Source organism: Protomyctophum bolini, assembly GCF_963924005.1.
Source record: "Protomyctophum bolini genome assembly, chromosome: 6".
NCBI lineage: Eukaryota > Metazoa > Chordata > Actinopteri > Myctophiformes > Myctophidae > Protomyctophum > Protomyctophum bolini.
Window position 1 is genome coordinate 25,799,135 of NC_137867.1, and position 17,458 is coordinate 25,816,592.

At 43.6% G+C, this 17,458-nt stretch overlaps 1 protein-coding gene across 5 annotated transcripts; it reads right to left on the reverse strand.

Moving 5' to 3' along the window:
* Positions 1-1,476: 1,476 nt before the first annotated feature.
* dnajb5 (DnaJ heat shock protein family (Hsp40) member B5) lies at positions 1,477-15,996 on the reverse strand. 5 transcript variants are annotated; one of them, XM_080766787.1, is made up of 5 exons: positions 15,389-15,714; positions 14,998-15,089; positions 13,144-13,431; positions 11,529-12,214; positions 1,477-4,317 (listed from the first exon to the last, which is right to left on the reverse strand). In XM_080766787.1, the coding sequence occupies exons 3-5, from the start codon at positions 13,352-13,354 to the stop codon at positions 4,084-4,086; spliced, it is 1,131 nt and encodes a 376-aa protein (XP_080622913.1). In that variant the 5' UTR covers positions 13,355-13,431; positions 14,998-15,089; positions 15,389-15,714; the 3' UTR covers positions 1,477-4,083. The 5 variants fall into 5 exon arrangements, with proteins under 5 accessions (XP_080622913.1, XP_080622912.1, XP_080622915.1 ...); XM_080766786.1 differs by having other exon boundaries at positions 14,998-15,141; XM_080766789.1 differs by lacking the exons at positions 14,998-15,089; positions 15,389-15,714 and adding an exon at positions 15,977-15,996.
* Positions 15,997-17,458: the final 1,462 nt, after the last annotated feature.

Below are 17,458 nucleotides of genomic sequence, written 5' to 3' on the forward strand. Positions count from 1 at the left end.
GCAGTGGTACCAGGAGAAAAACCTCTATCAATGTCGAAAAGACCAAGGAGCTGATCGTGGACTACAGGAAGAGAGGACAGAGGCTGGACCCCATTACCATCAATGAGTCTGCTGTTGAGAGAGTCAACAGACTTCAACACAGAGGACCTCTCCTGGGATGAGCAGTTTGAGCACACAGCATTAATGGATGTGAGTTTCCCTGCATTCAGGATGTACACACTGTCACTGAATGATGTGGCACTACAGGCTTCAGTGACAGTAAATACAGTGTAGTACTATCAAAGACTATGGACCATGGACTACTGAGCTGCTACGGTCTGGCAAGTGGTAGCAGTGTCAAGGCCTGGACCAGCAGGCTCCTGGACAGCTTCCCCCCCCCCCCCCCCCCAAGCAACCATGGCCTTATGAACACTGGATAATAATGTCCTGGTGCCTGTCTGCATGTTACGCACGCACACACACGCACACACACACACACACACACACACACACACACACACACACACACACACACACACACACACACACACACACACACACACACACACACACAACACACACACACACACACACACACACACACACACACAAACAATCTCAATCTACTTATTAGCAACATCTCATAGAAGTGTATATTTGTACGTCTTTAAATGTTATGATGAATTGAAAATGGAGGACCCTGATGTACAGTAAACGAGTGCTTTTTCTGGTTTTATCGTCATAGCAGTTTTTGTATTGACCTGTATTCGTTTGAACTGTACCCATTCTACAAATGAATACAAATTAAATACAATTTCAATCAATCAAAAGTGCTTTTCCATTGACTGACATTTTCTTTCCAATTATGCAGGATCATTCAGTTGGTATTTACTGTAGTAAGCACAGTAATTAGGAATTGACTCTTACCTCTGAAAGCTCTGATGGACAGACTAGTGAGTTGCTGATCACAACAGTGTCCCTCTGCCTTTTATACAGACCAAAGTCAAAGTCTGCCAGCATTTTGTTGATCTATAACTCAAACCAATGGAAAACATCCAAAATGTACTGCAGTCATCAAAAGAGGCCCAGCCAAGACAAACAAGAGCTAATGGATAATGAATATACCTTGTCAAAGACAAGCTACACACACTATAGTGGTCAGTATCATGTCAATATTATGGTCAGAAGAATCATGTCAGTATCATGGTCAGAATCATGTCAGTATCATGGTCACGAATCATGTCAGTATCATGGTCAGAATCATGTCAGTATCATGGTCAGAATCATGTCAGTATCATGAAACTGACATTTTTGCAGTTAGAAAACAATCCTAGAAACGCCCTTGGCTGGAAGATTAAGACTAAAAGTTGGTAGCACAGATAAATAAGTTCAGGGGGCAGGGTATGTGATTCTGAGGATATTCTGTTTGATGTCAAGGTGAACAGACTGGGGGAGCTTTGTACTTTTGTGAGAAAAAGTTCATAAACATAAACAGAGAAAGTTCACAGCTATGGTTTATTTGTTGTAATTTCAAAATGATGAGCCTTATCAAAAGCAGTGACAAGTGAGTCTTGCACGCGCACGCACGCACACGCACACACACACGCACGCACGCACGCACGCACGCACACACACACACACACACACACACACACACACACACACACACACACACACACACACACACACACACACACACACACAAAATCCACTCAAGTCATTCTTTCAATGAATTTATATCTGTCAAAAATCTCTTGTGACATAAAAGTGCATCAAGCAACATTGCATTCAAACATTTTCCCATACACTGGATAAATACGACTGATAAGGGTTGAACCACTGTGAGAGCCTTTAGTGCCCCCTACAGCTTCAGAGAACAGCTGCTGCAGTATTGTTAAAACTGCTTTCTACACAGTCTATAATTGATTTCAAAACAGATGTACATTTCCGTATACAGATATGTTACAGAAATTGGAAGCAATTGTCAAATCACAAACCAAATTGTCCATCTTTTGGAATGGCTGTAGCACTGAAGCATGGCATTGGAACAAGGACAATAGAACCTAGCCTCCACTTTGCAGCTGGGTTTCCCAGAGGATTCTTCACATCTGCAGCTACAATGAATGGAGCAACGGTAAACTTCATGTTAAAGATCCTTTTAGGAAACCGGCTGTATTTTGCGTGTCTTAAGTACCAGGTCTTATTACCTAACTTGAGTAAACTAAAGACCTGGAGGCGTGATCAATGCTCTTTGGCCACTCAGAATAGCCAAATGGCATTGATCACGCCTCCAGGTCTTTAGTTTACTCAAGTTAGGTAATAAGACCTGGTACTTAAGACACACAAAATACAGCCCTAGACTGCACAGTTATGGCACCTCTGAGATCATAATAGGTAACGAATTTTAAACAAAATAATATATTTGTGCACTCTCAAAGTTAAATGAACACTCAGGGTTTTACACTGTGTAAATACGAGGTCATAAGTGTTTTGTATATCACTATGATTAGACTGTTCCCTGCCATTTTACATAGTGCAATGTGGTTTCTTTTTTCAACATTATTGAAATTACAAGTCAGCCAGCTCCAAGTTGTTGGTATCACACAGCGTACAATATTGTGCTTTATGTTGTTATGACAGTACACGTAATTTGACTTTACTGTGTGTGCGTGCGTGTCTGTGTATGCGTGAGATCTGTGTATGCATGTGTGTGTGTGTTTGTAAAGTGTGCGAAAAACCAGGCTAAGGCACTTAAAAGTCCCTCAGATAGTGAGGCTGGTAATTCAGACTAACCAGAGCTCAAGGTAAAAGAACCCATCTCCTATGTGAATATTGTGTAGAGAACCGAAGTCTGACATCAATGCCGCAAGAGGCCGCTATCCCCCTGAGTCACAGACTAACATTCACCATTAAAAAGAACATAGGGTCTCAATAGCATGTGGCATATAAGAACTGTGTTCCAATAATAAACAAATGGATATATCATATGGATATGAAGCATCAACCAACTGTGAAAAAGTACGAAGTAATAAAAGAGTAAGAAAATAAATACATTTTCTCCAAACACAGAGTTGTTATCAAATGCAACTCAATATCATAAATGACACAGTCACATACCTGACAGAATCACCAGGCTGATTTGTTTCTTTTTGGAACACAGTTCTTATATGACGTGACTGAAGATGACTCTATGCCATGGTATTTTCAATAGAGAAGATACTTCCATGACCAGGGGATAATGGAGTGATGTCAGGACTTAAATACTCTCTTTGCTTGGCTTTACTGTGCTGTTATGTGATTGTCAACCTCAGATCTTCCAAAGCAGCATAAGAAACACAAGATACATAATTGTATAGTCTGAGACTTCTGGTGCAATTCACCTAGTGTAGCACCCATTGCAATACAGCTGTTGGACTGTGGTTCTGACTTGCGGAGAGATAAATTCCAAAACTGTTGGTTGGCACCAAGAGGTCATGCATGAAGCTCTGTCCAGCTCTAAGAAAACAGGCAATTTTAAACTGAACTGACAGACACACTGAAACTGATGTCAGTTCCACACTCAAGGTGAAAGCAAATAATCCTATTTGAAACTTCCTTTGGAAAAGAAAATCCCAGAAAACATTTAGTTTTTGTAAATATTGGATGCTTCGTTCGTTGTATCACAAACAAAAAAGACCGGGCCAGCTGGACGGCATATAAAACCATAAAAAATTAGAGAGTTAAGAAAAGAAGTCCCGGGAAAAGCAAAAAGTAGCCCGAGTTCATCCTCGGTATTACTGTCTCTGTGCGTACACAAAATAAACACAAACAACAATATCCCAATACTGCAGTTTGTCTTGGCACTTTGCTCTTCCTCTAGAAAAGTCCCTGTATATATTGTGTCTGTTTAACACCACGTGAAATAAAAACAGGCTGGGGATTTTGGAGTGGCAACTAGAAGTAAGATGAATAGAATATGGTCAAATAAAACAAAACGTCACGGCTGTTGAAAGAAGATTATCAAATCTTGTGTATTCTGTATGTTTGGCAGTGGCGGAAGGGCCATGATGAGTCATGAGGGTTTGTGTGTGTGTGTGTGTTGGGGAGGGGGGGGGTCAAGTCTCCCTAAGACTGGGGCAGGTGTTGTCTAATAATCTCCCTGGACTGAGGGGGGATCCTGTCAGGGAAACGAATGGAAAACTCTACGATGAGGTCACCACGCTGCGATGGGCTTTTGGGTAATGGCAGGCCTTCCCCTCGTACGCGCTTTACCGTTCCTGGCTTGATGATCTCGTGACACGGGAGCGATATCACACGGTTTTCCAACGTGGGAATGCTAACAGTACAGCCACACAATGCCTGGGAAGAGAGGAAAGAGCAGAGAAGGGAAGAGAAGAATAGTTAAGCATCTTTAATATAAACTACATGCCAAGGTAGATGACTTCATGTTTCCATGACCAACCAAATATCTTCAACATCAGTTTCTGTTTTGCTGCCTTTCACGGTATCATTCAAATTACACAGCCCCACACATGATAAATCAGACCACTGTAAGTGTTTTTTTTGGTCTGCATTAATCAGGAAACATGACTTGGCTGGCCGTGGCTCAATTCCCAAAGAGCAGGACAGCAATGCCAGCTACTTGAGCATTTCGGTTTTGGACGCTGTGTATGTGTGCGCGTGTCTGAGTTGGGGGTTGCAGAGTGCAGTGCACTGGGGACTAATTTTAGCTGAGGACTCATAGCTAGAGCTAATGAAGTAAGGATTCGGCTGAGGTCGTAAATAGTTGGAGGGCTTGTCAGACGGGCTAGGGCAGGAGGTGGGGAGCCACACACACACACACACACACACACACACACACACACACACACACACACACACACACACACACACACACACACACACACACACACACACACACACACACACACACACACACACACACACACACACACTCACTCACTCACTCACTCACTCACTCACTCACTCACTCACTCACTCACTCACTCACTCACTCACTCACTCACTCACTCACTCACTCACTCACTCACTCACTCACTCACTCTCTCTCTCTCTCTCTCTCTCTCTCTCTCTCTCTTACTGGGCCTTATCACAGAGCCCATTGAATCCTGTCATAGCGTAAAGAGAGAACTTAAACTTCAGGCTGGGGGAGCTGTGGTTATCAGGAGTTCATCGGTAAGAAAACTGCACTAGATTTGCCTTGGTTAGATACAGCTGTCTGAATCAACAAATATGTGAATTAAGTTTCTGATGAATATTCTCAGTAGAGATAATTCTTTGGTGGTCTTTACTTACCCAGGGAGTGATGTGATGAGCAAAACAGGGGTTCGACTTCAAGTTTGAACTGCATCGAACCCGTTCACACCACACTGCAGTGTGGTTGAATTTCTACCTAATTAAAAGTGAAACTGAGAAGTGCATCTTTGCGGATTGTTTTTAATACATACATCTCGGTTGAGAAAGCCAGAGAGTAAGTAGCATTGTATTGTTGTTACGACTTTAACTTAAATACCCAATCAGTGCCTCTATAGCCTGATACTCAGCCTGAATTTTCATTTTGTTTCATTTTATTATTCGCCAGAACATATAGTTTTTTTTAATGGGCTTGGGCGGCTAGCGATTCAGGGCTGGAGCTAGGGCCTAGGCTAGGGCCTCTACTCTACTCGTCTTTTTAGGAATTTTCCTCATCTCATCTAGTGGGTTAATGTCAACATATAGGGGCAAATCAAGTTTTATTACTGGCAAAACATTTTGACCCTTTTATTTTACAAATATTTTATAATTTTAATATATATATATTTTTGGCTTTATTGATAGTTTACACTTTACAGAAGACTGACAGGTAATGGGGAGAGAGAGAAATCAGATAATTAATTTATATATATATTTTTGGCTTCATTGATAGTTTACAGTAGACTGACAGGAAATGGGGAGAAAGAGAAGGGGAGGGAGTGACACTCAGCAATGGTCGTCGGGATCGGGAGTGGAACCCAGGCACTAAGCACCTTTGAGGGGTAGAGAGACAGGGATGTTGTCCCTGTGGTTGGAGTATGGAGTATGGTGCAGGACAGGTGCTGTGCTCCAAACGTTGCCAGTAATAAAACTACGTTCTTTTTGGAGCTTAAAAACAGTATGCATATGTTTTATCCTCTCCTTGATTCTCACCTTGATGTCCAGCACCTGGCCTAAATACAGGCATATTGTGAACATATAGGGGTGGACATTGTGGAGTGTTTCTGGTTCAGTCTGGCAGAGCAGCTGCCTCACAGAATAGACAGCAACGTTTCCAACCGTGATGTCGCCCTCCTTTCGAACTATATTATGCACATCTACAGTACATGGTGGGTATTTGACCTATAGCACAGGAGCGTCATTTGGGCTCCAAGGGGATGGCAACTGCCAATCTTCCACTCCCTAGTGTTCACGTTTAACCTCAAATGTAGGTTTCTTTATCTGTATATTCTCCACCTGTGATTTTTTTTTCATCAGATCAATCCAATCTACTGTACACACATACAGTAGATTGTGACACACGTTATTGTGTTTGTGCATCTCAGTTCGCACCGATCCATCTACTGTACATGATGTGACACACGTTATTGACACGTGTTTGCTTGTCTTCAATCATACATTCATTACCCACTTAAAACCTGCCATCTCTATTTTATCATTCTAGCCAAACATAAAAAAAGAAACAATAAAATAGAGAAATGAACAGATCTATAAGCGCACAATGCATCGTGATCAGCTATTTTAGCTGGTATGTTTGAAATACGGCTTAAGTGGTCACTTCTTTCCCATAAATTACTCCTCTGCTATAGCAAGCCTATGACTGGTATGTTGATGATTGACTCATCTCCCCGTTATGAACATGGTTCCATTCACTATGACAATTCACAAGTCCAGTCCAGTGTCACACAGAGTGGTTGCTATGGCACTCAACACACAGTGCCAGCTGATCTGAGGACCCGCTGATAGAATAAGCCTCAGATCAGACAATAAATTGCTCTAGGAAGCATGAATGCACACAAGCACACACGCGTCAATCAACGACTAGTCAATCACTGTCGTACTGTCAACTGTCGTAGAGAACTAAATCTTAAAGTCCCCCCTCCACATTTTTCGGGAGAAAATATTCTAAAGCTCACCTTGAAAGAAACTGGTTAAAAAGAGTCCCTTTTTTCCTCGGAGCCTCTGAGTTTCAGGTCTTCTTGGCATGCATCTATTATAGAGATTGAGTAACACAACCATCACACAACAATCCCTGAAAACTAACTAACGGTCTATAGGACTGGAGTTAATCAAATGACATAGCATATGTTTGCCAGCCTAAATGATATCAGAGGTGCAGATGTGAAGTGTCGTCCATTAAGCTCTTAGAGCTCAGCAGTTACAGTTAGCACAAAACTGCGACAGGGCCTCTGCTGCTGCAAGAGGAGAGAAAGGAGATAGTAGCACTGCCTGTTCTCAATAACATCACTCTGCACAGACTGTCTTAGTGTCTTTTATATGGTACCAGTAATAGATGTAGGTTAGTTGATAGTAAGTCAATCTGACAGTCATGCTAAGTTATATAGCTTAGCTACTACTAGTCTACTACTACTGTCATAATAACGTGCAAATTGGTACACTCAGAACTAACGTCTTGGCAGTATTTCTATGCTCTCAGATATTCTCCCAGAAAAACTATCTCCTCTAGAAGGGAAAGTCCCTGGAGCAACAACAACAAACAGTCAACAAGGAGCAATTGTAAGGCGTTGGTTCCAAGAATGGCGCAATGCTTAAACTCAGGTTTAAACATGAAGTGTAGAGGCTTTCTATACAGTAAACTTGACCTGCTCAGTACTTGGTCTGCTCTTTTTCCCCTCTACACCAAATCTCTTTACCGACAATAGCCAATCAAGTTCACAATGCGTCAAAATGTTTGCCTCAGTCAGAATAGGGACACACATTTACTGTGTAGTGCTGCACGATTCTTGCTCAAATTAGAATCTCGATTTTCCTCCACAAGAAGATCTTTATTAAAAAAAGTTAAAAAACTAAAAGAGTAACTAAAATTAATTGGACAGTATACTAGTGCTGCATGGCTCTTCACAAAATTAGATTGTATAGTTGTCTGATCAGATCTCGATCATTCTTTTTGATAAATTGTGCAGCACTAGTACTAGGTGGCAGCACTAGGTGGCTGTGTTTTTTACTGCAGCGTTAAACATCCAGTCAGGGCATCACACCTCAGAGCTCCTGGAAGCAGAGCAGAGCAGAGTGTCTCAGTGGAACACAAGCTTTTATTTGCTTTGGATACCGATTCATCTGACCCACTTCCCTCAGGCCTCATACCCCCCTCTCCCTCTCTTTCTCCCTGCCTTCTCCTTTCCCTCTCTCTGCTGCATCCAAATTAAGTCTCTTATGTTGGAACTGCGAGAGCATAACCTCTAATTTATTCTTCTCAGTCGAAAATCGGCTATTTTTGGTGAGCAACTATGACAAAGTATTTATGGAATATTCTGCAGTGCAAGTCCAATTACTGTGCAGGTTTAATCAAATACAAACTCGTTTAATTTGTCTACGCAGCAATTTATTTCCCTTCACAGGACTGTCTCTATAGTGTACACAGCTTTGTGTATTTACTGTCTTCGCCAAGTTGACAGGCCGGGAGTCGAAGACAATGTTTTCACCCCTGTCAATGCGCGTGTCTGTGCGTCCTTGTTTCTGTATCTCAGACACCACTGAAACGATTATTTTAGCTACAGTGATGTCAAATAAATGTGATGTCACAAAGTCGAAGGAATCTCAGAAATGTTTTGACGGAGCATGACATGCTTCAGTGGTGACAGTGAATCACGTGATGTCTACTGCCGTTTTCCTGCGCTAACTCTGGGTACCGCCCAGTGGTAAATCTTCTCCAAATACAGACTGGATCAAATATAACTACTGTTAATATCATACACGAACACGATACAGAGAGCCTCCCTTCCATCATTTGAGTTTGTGTGTCAATAATGGTCTATTAGTCGGTAGCAGCACGAGTTTGTCTCGTGACGTCATGTGGGTCAATACATCATCATGATAAAAAGGCATTACTCACTTCACATGGATGTGATTTCTTTTGGAGAACAGTTCTTATAATAATGTAATTCAAAATACATCTATGAGATTTTTATGCGAATTATTTTTGGATGCACGAGTTCGATATCAGGACTTCGGTTGAGAGGGCTCTATAGAGCAGTGGTTCCAAAACTTTTTAGCCCGTGACCCAAAAGAGAAATTATACCATCCCCCGGGCCCCAACTTAGTGAAAAAAGCAGATCTACAAGCTCACAAAAATATTTGTTTTCTAATCTATGGAATGTCTTAGATTTTAGTTATATTTATTCAAGAAGATTACTTAGAAAACGAATTAATCTGGTATTTATTCATGAAAACTTTAGCTTTTTTGGGAGTGTTTTTGGAATTATAATTAAAAACAAAATGTAGGGGGAAAAAATTAAGGGACCCAAAGAAATGTGTCCATGACCCTCAAATGGGTCCCGACCGACTGTTTGGGAAACAGTGCTATAGAGGTACTTCCAAAACCACATTCACTTCTGCTCATAAGGGGTGCCACAAATGCGAAAGGTTTAACCATATGTCATAGAAATGCTATTTCCCTCTGCAGCTTCCAATCCTTGCATCTTGCTGGCTGCAACCCACGCCTGCCACAGCCCAGAAGACCTTTTCTAAGTCGCGGCTGCTTTCACAAGGAAAGCGATATGATTAAGAAACCCAGACCGTAGAAGCACAAACTCTTCTTCAAACCACTCGACTAGAGCATGAGAGGCATATGACTGGCAGCATCATTACAATTAGTTTAATTTCACAGACAGACCAGAGCTGAACTGGGCCTACTGCCCCCATAGTAGGAGCTAATTAAATGCCCTGCCAGTCACACTAATAGCAGCCCAAACTGTTGCCACCTTCACATAACAATCCATCTTTGAATGTGTTTGTGTGTGTGTGTGTGTGTGTGTGTGTGTGTGTGTGTGTGTGTGTGTGTGTGTGTGTGTGTGTGTGTGCGTGCGTGTGTGTGGCACGTGTGCATGTTCATGTGTGTGCACACACACAATGTTGTGACATGCTTGAAAATTGTACAAGTGCTGTATATAATTTACAGTATGTACAATGAACGAAAGCATGTGCATGCATGCTTCTGTGTGTGAATGTGTTGTCAGATGGTACTGTAGGTGTGTATTGATACATGAAGCTAGGTGTACGCGGTACATACTGACTGATACAGTACATGAACATGTACTGTAGGTAGGTGTACGGTATACAGTACCTACTGATACTGCCCTAATAATTGACTATACAAGAATGTCACACAAAAATAGTGAAAATACCGATCTACAAGCTTGAGCTTGTATATAGGCATAATTTCACCATTGTAAAATGTTTTTAGTGGGCACGGTGGCGCAGTCGCCTCACAGCTAGAAGGTCCCAGGTTTGATTCCCAGCGGGGACGCTGTGGGCACTGGGCGCGTGTTCTCTCCTCCCGAGTCATCAGCGCCCATACCCTAGGTGGTGTTGGCGAAAAGGCCTTTCTGTGTGGAGTTTGCATGTTCTCCCTGTGTAGGTACCAAGGAGGAACTGGTTGGAATAACGTGTTCCTTCCACGTGCTACATCATACCAGGGAAACTCCCCCTGTCACGTGATTAGAAGCGGCCTGCTACATACATACATTGAAGATGTATGAGGTTGGCAGAGGGAGAGTAGCGCCCAGGATTACAGCTTTGGCATTGGCACCGGCCGGGTAAAAATAAAAGGGTTACAAAATCGTGGGATAAACATTTAGCAAAACTAATTATAATAATAAAAAAGGAATGGTTTTAATTTGGTTTCCACCCAACAGCAACAATATACTGATAATGTACGTGCCGACGTGCTGTGGTGTATTTACGGTACACACTGATACATGAACATGTAGGTACTGTTAATGTACAGTATACTGTATATACATGAACATATGCATTAACAGGGTTAAGAGTGAGAGAAGGACTTTGCTTCTCTGCCGGTCACACAGGGACACCACATTCCTGCTGGCTCACTCGCACTGCAGTGACAGAGCGAATTCACTGCTCCTCAATGATCCTGCACGACAGCAGGGCAACTACACTCACTCACTCACTCACAAACACACACACACACACACACACACACACACACACACACACACACACACACACACACACACACACACACACACACACACACACACACACACACACACACACACACACACACATTAAATTAAAGCGACACTACAGTTGATAGGCCTGCCTTTAGCTGTCTTCACTGAATTCCACTGCTGCACAACGTGGTGTAGATTTGAGAGACATGAAGATGGATAGACAGACAGATCAATTTGTTAGGTCCACAGACAGACAGACAGAGACAGACAATATTAGAGTAAATTAGATTAGATTGATAGACAAATCTATTGATTTGATTGATCGATCAACAGACAGACAGACAGATAGAAGGGATAGATAGATAGAAGAGCGGATCCACCCACCTCTTTCAGATTGATCTTGCAGTTATAAATGATATTGGAGCCGTCTCTCTTAAAGTGGGCATGTCCTTTGTCTTTCAACACAAATGCTATGTCAGCAGGAATGTTCTCTGGGGTTTCATCCCCTTCCTTGGGGAAGGTGATCTTGGTGCCCTCCTTCCAGCCCTTCTTGATGACGATGTTGAGGATCTTGTCCTCCGTCCTCATGCTCCTGCCGTCGGGGTTGAGCCTGCGGCGGGTGATCTTCATGCGCTTGGTGCAGCCATGGAAGATCTCCTCCAGCGAGACCTTCAGCTCGTGGACAACCGGTGGGTCCTGCTGCTTGTGGCTGGCCGCCAGACGCTCCGAGTGGCCGCCCCCGGTGCCGCGCCTCCGCCGGCCCTCCCCCGGGAAGCCGTTCATGCCGCCGTGGTGGAAGCCGAACTGCCGACCGAAGTGAGCGAAGTGGTCGTCCATGTCCTCCATGTCGGCGTCATGCTCCAGGTCGTTGCTGTGGTCGTGGTTGTTGTGGAAGGAGGAGAAACCGTTGGTGCGGCCGTGGTTGCGGTTGGAGCCGAAGAACATGTCAAAGGGGTTGGAGCCCCCGAAGAAGGAGGCAAACGTGGCGTGGGGGTCTCCATGGAAGGTGTAGTGGTATGTTGAGCTGCCTGCAGGACCTGAAGAGCTGTTGCCTCCTCCTGCCTTTAAGCCTGAAAGAGGAACATGAGAATTCAATTCAATTCAATTCAATTCAATTCAATTCAATTCAATTCAATTCAATTCAATTCAATTCAATTCAATTCAATTAAATTCAATTCAATTCAATTCAATTCAATTCTCCTACCAAGACAGGTAGGATTATTTGGACAGGTAAAAAGGAATACACCAGAAATAAGAGTTTGGGTTAGAAATGTATATTTTGAGCAAAGAGGCTTTGGCTGGGAGGTGAGTGGCCCCAACGTGGGTGAGAGTATTCCCACAGCAGGAGGAACTGATAAGTCTGAGTACCACACTGTACAGCGCGCACACACACACACACACACACACACACACACACACACACACACACACACACACACACACACACACACACACACACACACACACACATACACACACACCTACACTCACACAAACTACGTCAGCCGCTGCTATTCATATCCCCCACCACGTTATGATCTTAGGCCTGTCTGTCTATCAAGACACCCACGCTGCTGGAGTAGAAAGCTAAAATGTGGGATGCACTTATGCACATACTGTATATGGGCTCCGGGTTTGTGTTAGTGACGTTACGAATCACAATGGACTCTCAAGACATGCACAAACAAAGGCAGAAATAATGAAATAGAGAGGAGAGCAATCTCTCTCAGAAAGTGAGTCAGCTGCTTGCCTTCCTTCATCATATTAGGCACAGCTATTTCTATTACATCTTAATCCAGCGCAACTCCTGACCAACAAGGCTTCACTTTGAAAGCTCTCGAATCTACAGATACATTTTGTTTGACAAATGCTTACTGCATTTTTCACTTGAAAATATGTTATTTTCAGTGTACTGTGATTCTGCCAATTAAATGGATAGAGAACCAGAGACGCGAGCGCACGCACGCACCCACGCACGCACACACACACTTATCCTCACCTTCCTCTCCCAGCTGGTCATAGATCACCCTCTTCTTGGGGTCACTGAGGACCTCGTAGGCTTCTGCAATCTCCTTGAACTTCTCCTCTGCATTGGGATCCTTGTTCTTGTCAGGGTGGAAGCGGAGCGCCATGCGTCTGTAGGCCTTCTTGATCTCCTCCTCATTGGAACCCTTGGGTATGCCCAGGGCCTTGTAGTAGTCCTTCCCCATCACTATGCAGGCACACACTCTCCGGACTGGGACGACTGGGAAAACTGGGACCCCCTGACTGACTCAGGGCACACTCACTGATGGGGAGACGATACTTGATTAGAGTCCTGACCTGTATTACTCGTGGATAGTTGATTAACAGTATCTACTCAGCTATACCAGTGGTTATCAAACATTTTCATGTCAAGGACCCCCAAATTAATTAATTTGTATTATGTCGCAGACATCCATCAGAAAACATTTTGTGCCAGAGACCCCATACAAGATTTGTATCTTTATTTCCCCCCCCAAAATACTAGAGTATAATGACTGAAAATAGCAGATCTATAAGCTCAAAATGCTTTGTGAACATTCTTTTTTACAAGCCAATGTATATAAGGCTCAAGTTGCTTAACTGGTATTGATGCTATATTTTGCTGGGAACCCTCCGGGACCGTCACCCCACTTTGAGAACCACTGGGCTATACACGTTGCATTCTGATTGAGGCTATCACCATTTGGTATGAGAAATAGCTCTCCTCTAGGGACAAGCGAGCCCTGCAGTGGGTAGCACACCGAGGGGATTTCACTTCCCTCCCTGCAGGACTTGCACTACTAGGAGCAAAGCTAAAAGGATTTGAAGGACCCCCTGCATCATCCTAGCAATGGACTGTTATGTGCCGTTATGTTCATGCAAACACCTGTGCTGTCATACAGCCCCTACAGAGACACAGAGGTTTAGTAGCCTTTGGGGACTGACAGTATTCATAATAAGAGCCCATTTGGATCCATTTTACGCTCTTGGGGTTAAAATTAACATTGAGGATTTTACTAGGCACATGCACACAGCCCAGGGATTTTAACAATAAGCTGGACAGTGATGCACCGTGCACATTATGTGGGAGACAAAGGCCTATTAATTAAAGTGGGGACCACTTGAGAGGAATCTAGTCAGCCATTTATTCTGGCTGTTGAATACAGTATAGGAATATTAGTTACTATGCTACTGTTATAGTAAAAAAAAGAAAAAATGGTCAGTGATGGAATTCCCATCACCTTATTAGGCTATCAAAAGGCTTCTACAGTACTGTATACATTCTGGTTCGTTCATTCATAGTAGGCACACACATGTTTAAACTCGGTCCTCAATTCTAATTTTAAATGGACTAATTTTAGTAATGGTTAAGCAGAAGCCCTGCTGTTCAAACAAGCAATGTGCCGTACAGTTGAGACAGACAAGCTGAATGTTGAAAATGCAGGCTCTCATATCGTCAGCCACAACACACCGCAATGCATGCTGTTGAAAATCGAATTGGCAAACACTGAAACACAAAAGACGACCGAAAAAATACAAGGATCCGACGTGTGTCACTGTCACGTGTCAGATCGATGATTGTGATAGCCTGAGCCTGATACAAATATATGTAACCAATTAGTAGCCAGAGAGGGAACCTTCTCTTCTTCTTAATAGGCATGGATTATGGAACACAAACACAACCACCAAATACTGCTGATAGCAACCATACATGTTTTGACATTGCAGGCAGGCAAGGAAAACACTCCATCAGTCTATTGCGCTAATTGTCTACAGCTAGTTTACGGAATGTATATAGGCTACAGGCGATACAAATTAAACATAATGGAATAAATATCATCAATCGTACCAGAATGGTGATGTATAAACGAGGAGTGTCAGAGAGCAGCATGGTCCGTACTGTCACAACGGCATGGTCCGGGTCTCTGCCTCACACAACACCTGCACCGGAGCCTTATTAAATGACGTCACGAAGCCGGGCACATCACCGGCTCTGAAATAGCGGATGATCAAACACTAACCCGGGAATAAACTCTAACACCTCAGACTGCGACAACGGTGACAGCCCTGGCCTGGCCTGCAGACACAGTAGGCTGCTAGACAGTAGACACACATTTTACTTATAATCAATAATTACATTTTGGTTCCCACAGCTGCACTACATCTCAAATTAAACAGTTAGCCTATTTTTCCTCTGTTACCTGTCGGGCGGATAAACTGTTTAGAATACGGTAGCCTACCGAGCTTTCTTGTCTCCAGATCGCACCGATGTTTGCTGGCCTGGTCCGACTGCAATGTAGTGAGAAAAATACCCACCCTCCCTCAGCCTGCCTCCACACCCAGCCAGGGCAACAACCAGCTCCACTCTCCAGTCAGTCTCCTCCTCAAGTTAAGTTCCTCAACGCAAAAAGTTTGCAGAATGTTGGATGGATAGTAGCTAGCCACTCGTTAAGTAAAGTCGTGGATTAATATTTTTGATCTATCTGACCGATAATCAACTAATTTCCTTCGCAGTTCCGACTGGACGTCTGGACTCATGGACTGGTTGTTGTTGTTGTCAGTTATACGGACGGTTCGCTCTGAGAAAAACATACATATTTGGAAAGACTGGGAGAGAGAACAAGAGGTGGGGGGAGCAAGAGAGAGAGGGGGAGAGAGAGAGAGAGAGAGAGAGAGAGAGAGAGCGTTCTAGCCAGGACTGAGTTTGATAGCCCTACTCCACAGAACAAATAGTAGTTACTGTGTGTGTGTGTGAGTGTGTGTGTGTGTGTGTGTGTGTGAGCTAGAGAGTGAGTGAGAGAAGTAGGTATAGGCACTGGGCAGCCTACCTGATTGAGGATGTCTCCTGTCATCAATAGAGTACTAGACACCCACTTTTCTTGCACCACTTCACCATCACAGGGGAGAGGAATGACTCAAAATTAAGCATTTCAGTTTTTTCTCCATTCTCACTCTCTCGCACGCACACACACACGCGCACACACACACACACACACACACACACACACACACACACACACACACACACACACACACACACACACACACACACACACACACACACACACACACGTATAAATCACATTAATAAGCTACAGGTAAACTAAAGTAGCACACTCACACTGGGGTATTGTTGGCCGCCTTCACAACTCTATCAGTTATCTCTGGACAATGTAGGAGAGTGGGGACATTCCCTTGTGTCCAGCTGAGTATGTCTTTTGGCAACGTTGGGATTTGTGGTAAGTGCAGCTGTCTCATAGGAACAGCTGCTATTCAAACAGGAACATCCCTCACTCAGGCCAAGCCGCTCTGACAGATACTGTACATAGTACTAGTACCGTATGGGAACAAGTATAAAAAAAACCTATAAAAACCAAAGAATCCCACAAACGGGTAAACTGGATAACGTGGCATGTATTGGCGTTAATCTCTATTCATTAACAATACTTGATCACTATATGTGCACCTGACTAATTAGACTCTTATTTGTTCAGAGAGCTGGACTATGTAGCATGCAATGACACGTCATGGGTATTTTGAGTGAGATGCATGTTAATGTCAACACAGCCACAGGACACCATCTGGTTGTGGGAGCAGGGGGCTTTGTTTTTTGTTTGATTTGTCTTCATCCTAATTGCCAATGATGATCAGTGTGAGACAGTGGGAGTTGAGTTGCTTCACGTGCTGCACTGGAACGCTCCAGGAACCTTTTCTGACCCACTGCTGGTTTCCATGACAACAGGAGAATCTGCCAGACAGCAAGTCTGCTGTGCCCTTTTATCTGCCGTGACGGCCAGGCAACCCCGTCGCCAGCCCTGTGCATCTGGCAAGTGTGTATATCAGGGGATGTCTAAGGGTATTGTCCGTTATGCAAATGATCATAAGATAAGTAATAACATCAGGTGTCATGTAGAAGCAGAAAGGAGAATCTGAATATAGGCTACTGTATGTGCAGTGTCTGTCAACTGGCCTTCCACATTGGGTATCTTAATACAGTGCAACAGCAAGTATAAATCAATGTACCATTAAAAAAAACACAAACATAATCTGGTACAGTGTGTCTGTGTCAGCCAATGCCTGCACTGCAAAACGCAAGAACAGGAGGCAGAGTTCATCGTGGGGAACAAACAACAGACGGCCCGGGCTTCACAGAGTCCACCTGCAGGGCATTTAAAAGAGTGAGGAGGAGGAAGAGATGACAGCCTGCACTATCTGTGTCTCACACAGCTTCAGAAAAAACACTGCGTCCTCCATCGCCTCGCTCAGTGCTACACTTTCTGTAACCATAGTGACCATTGTTGCTGGCGAGT

What these genes read in the sequence shown, in the direction of transcription:
- dnajb5 (XM_080766789.1), bottom strand. Translation starts at nt 13,354, where the DNA reads ATGGGGAAGGACTACTACAAGGCCCTGGGCATACCCAAGGGTTCCAAT. An exon ending in TGACCAGCTGGGAGAGGAAG is followed by an intron (nt 12,215 to 13,143) that starts GTGAGGATAAGT and finishes TTCCTCTTTCAG; the next exon opens with GCTTAAAGGCAGGAGGAGGC. An exon ending in GCAAGATCAATCTGAAAGAG is followed by an intron (nt 4,318 to 11,528) that starts GTGGGTGGATCC and finishes CTCTCTTCCCAG; the next exon opens with GCATTGTGTGGCTGTACTGT.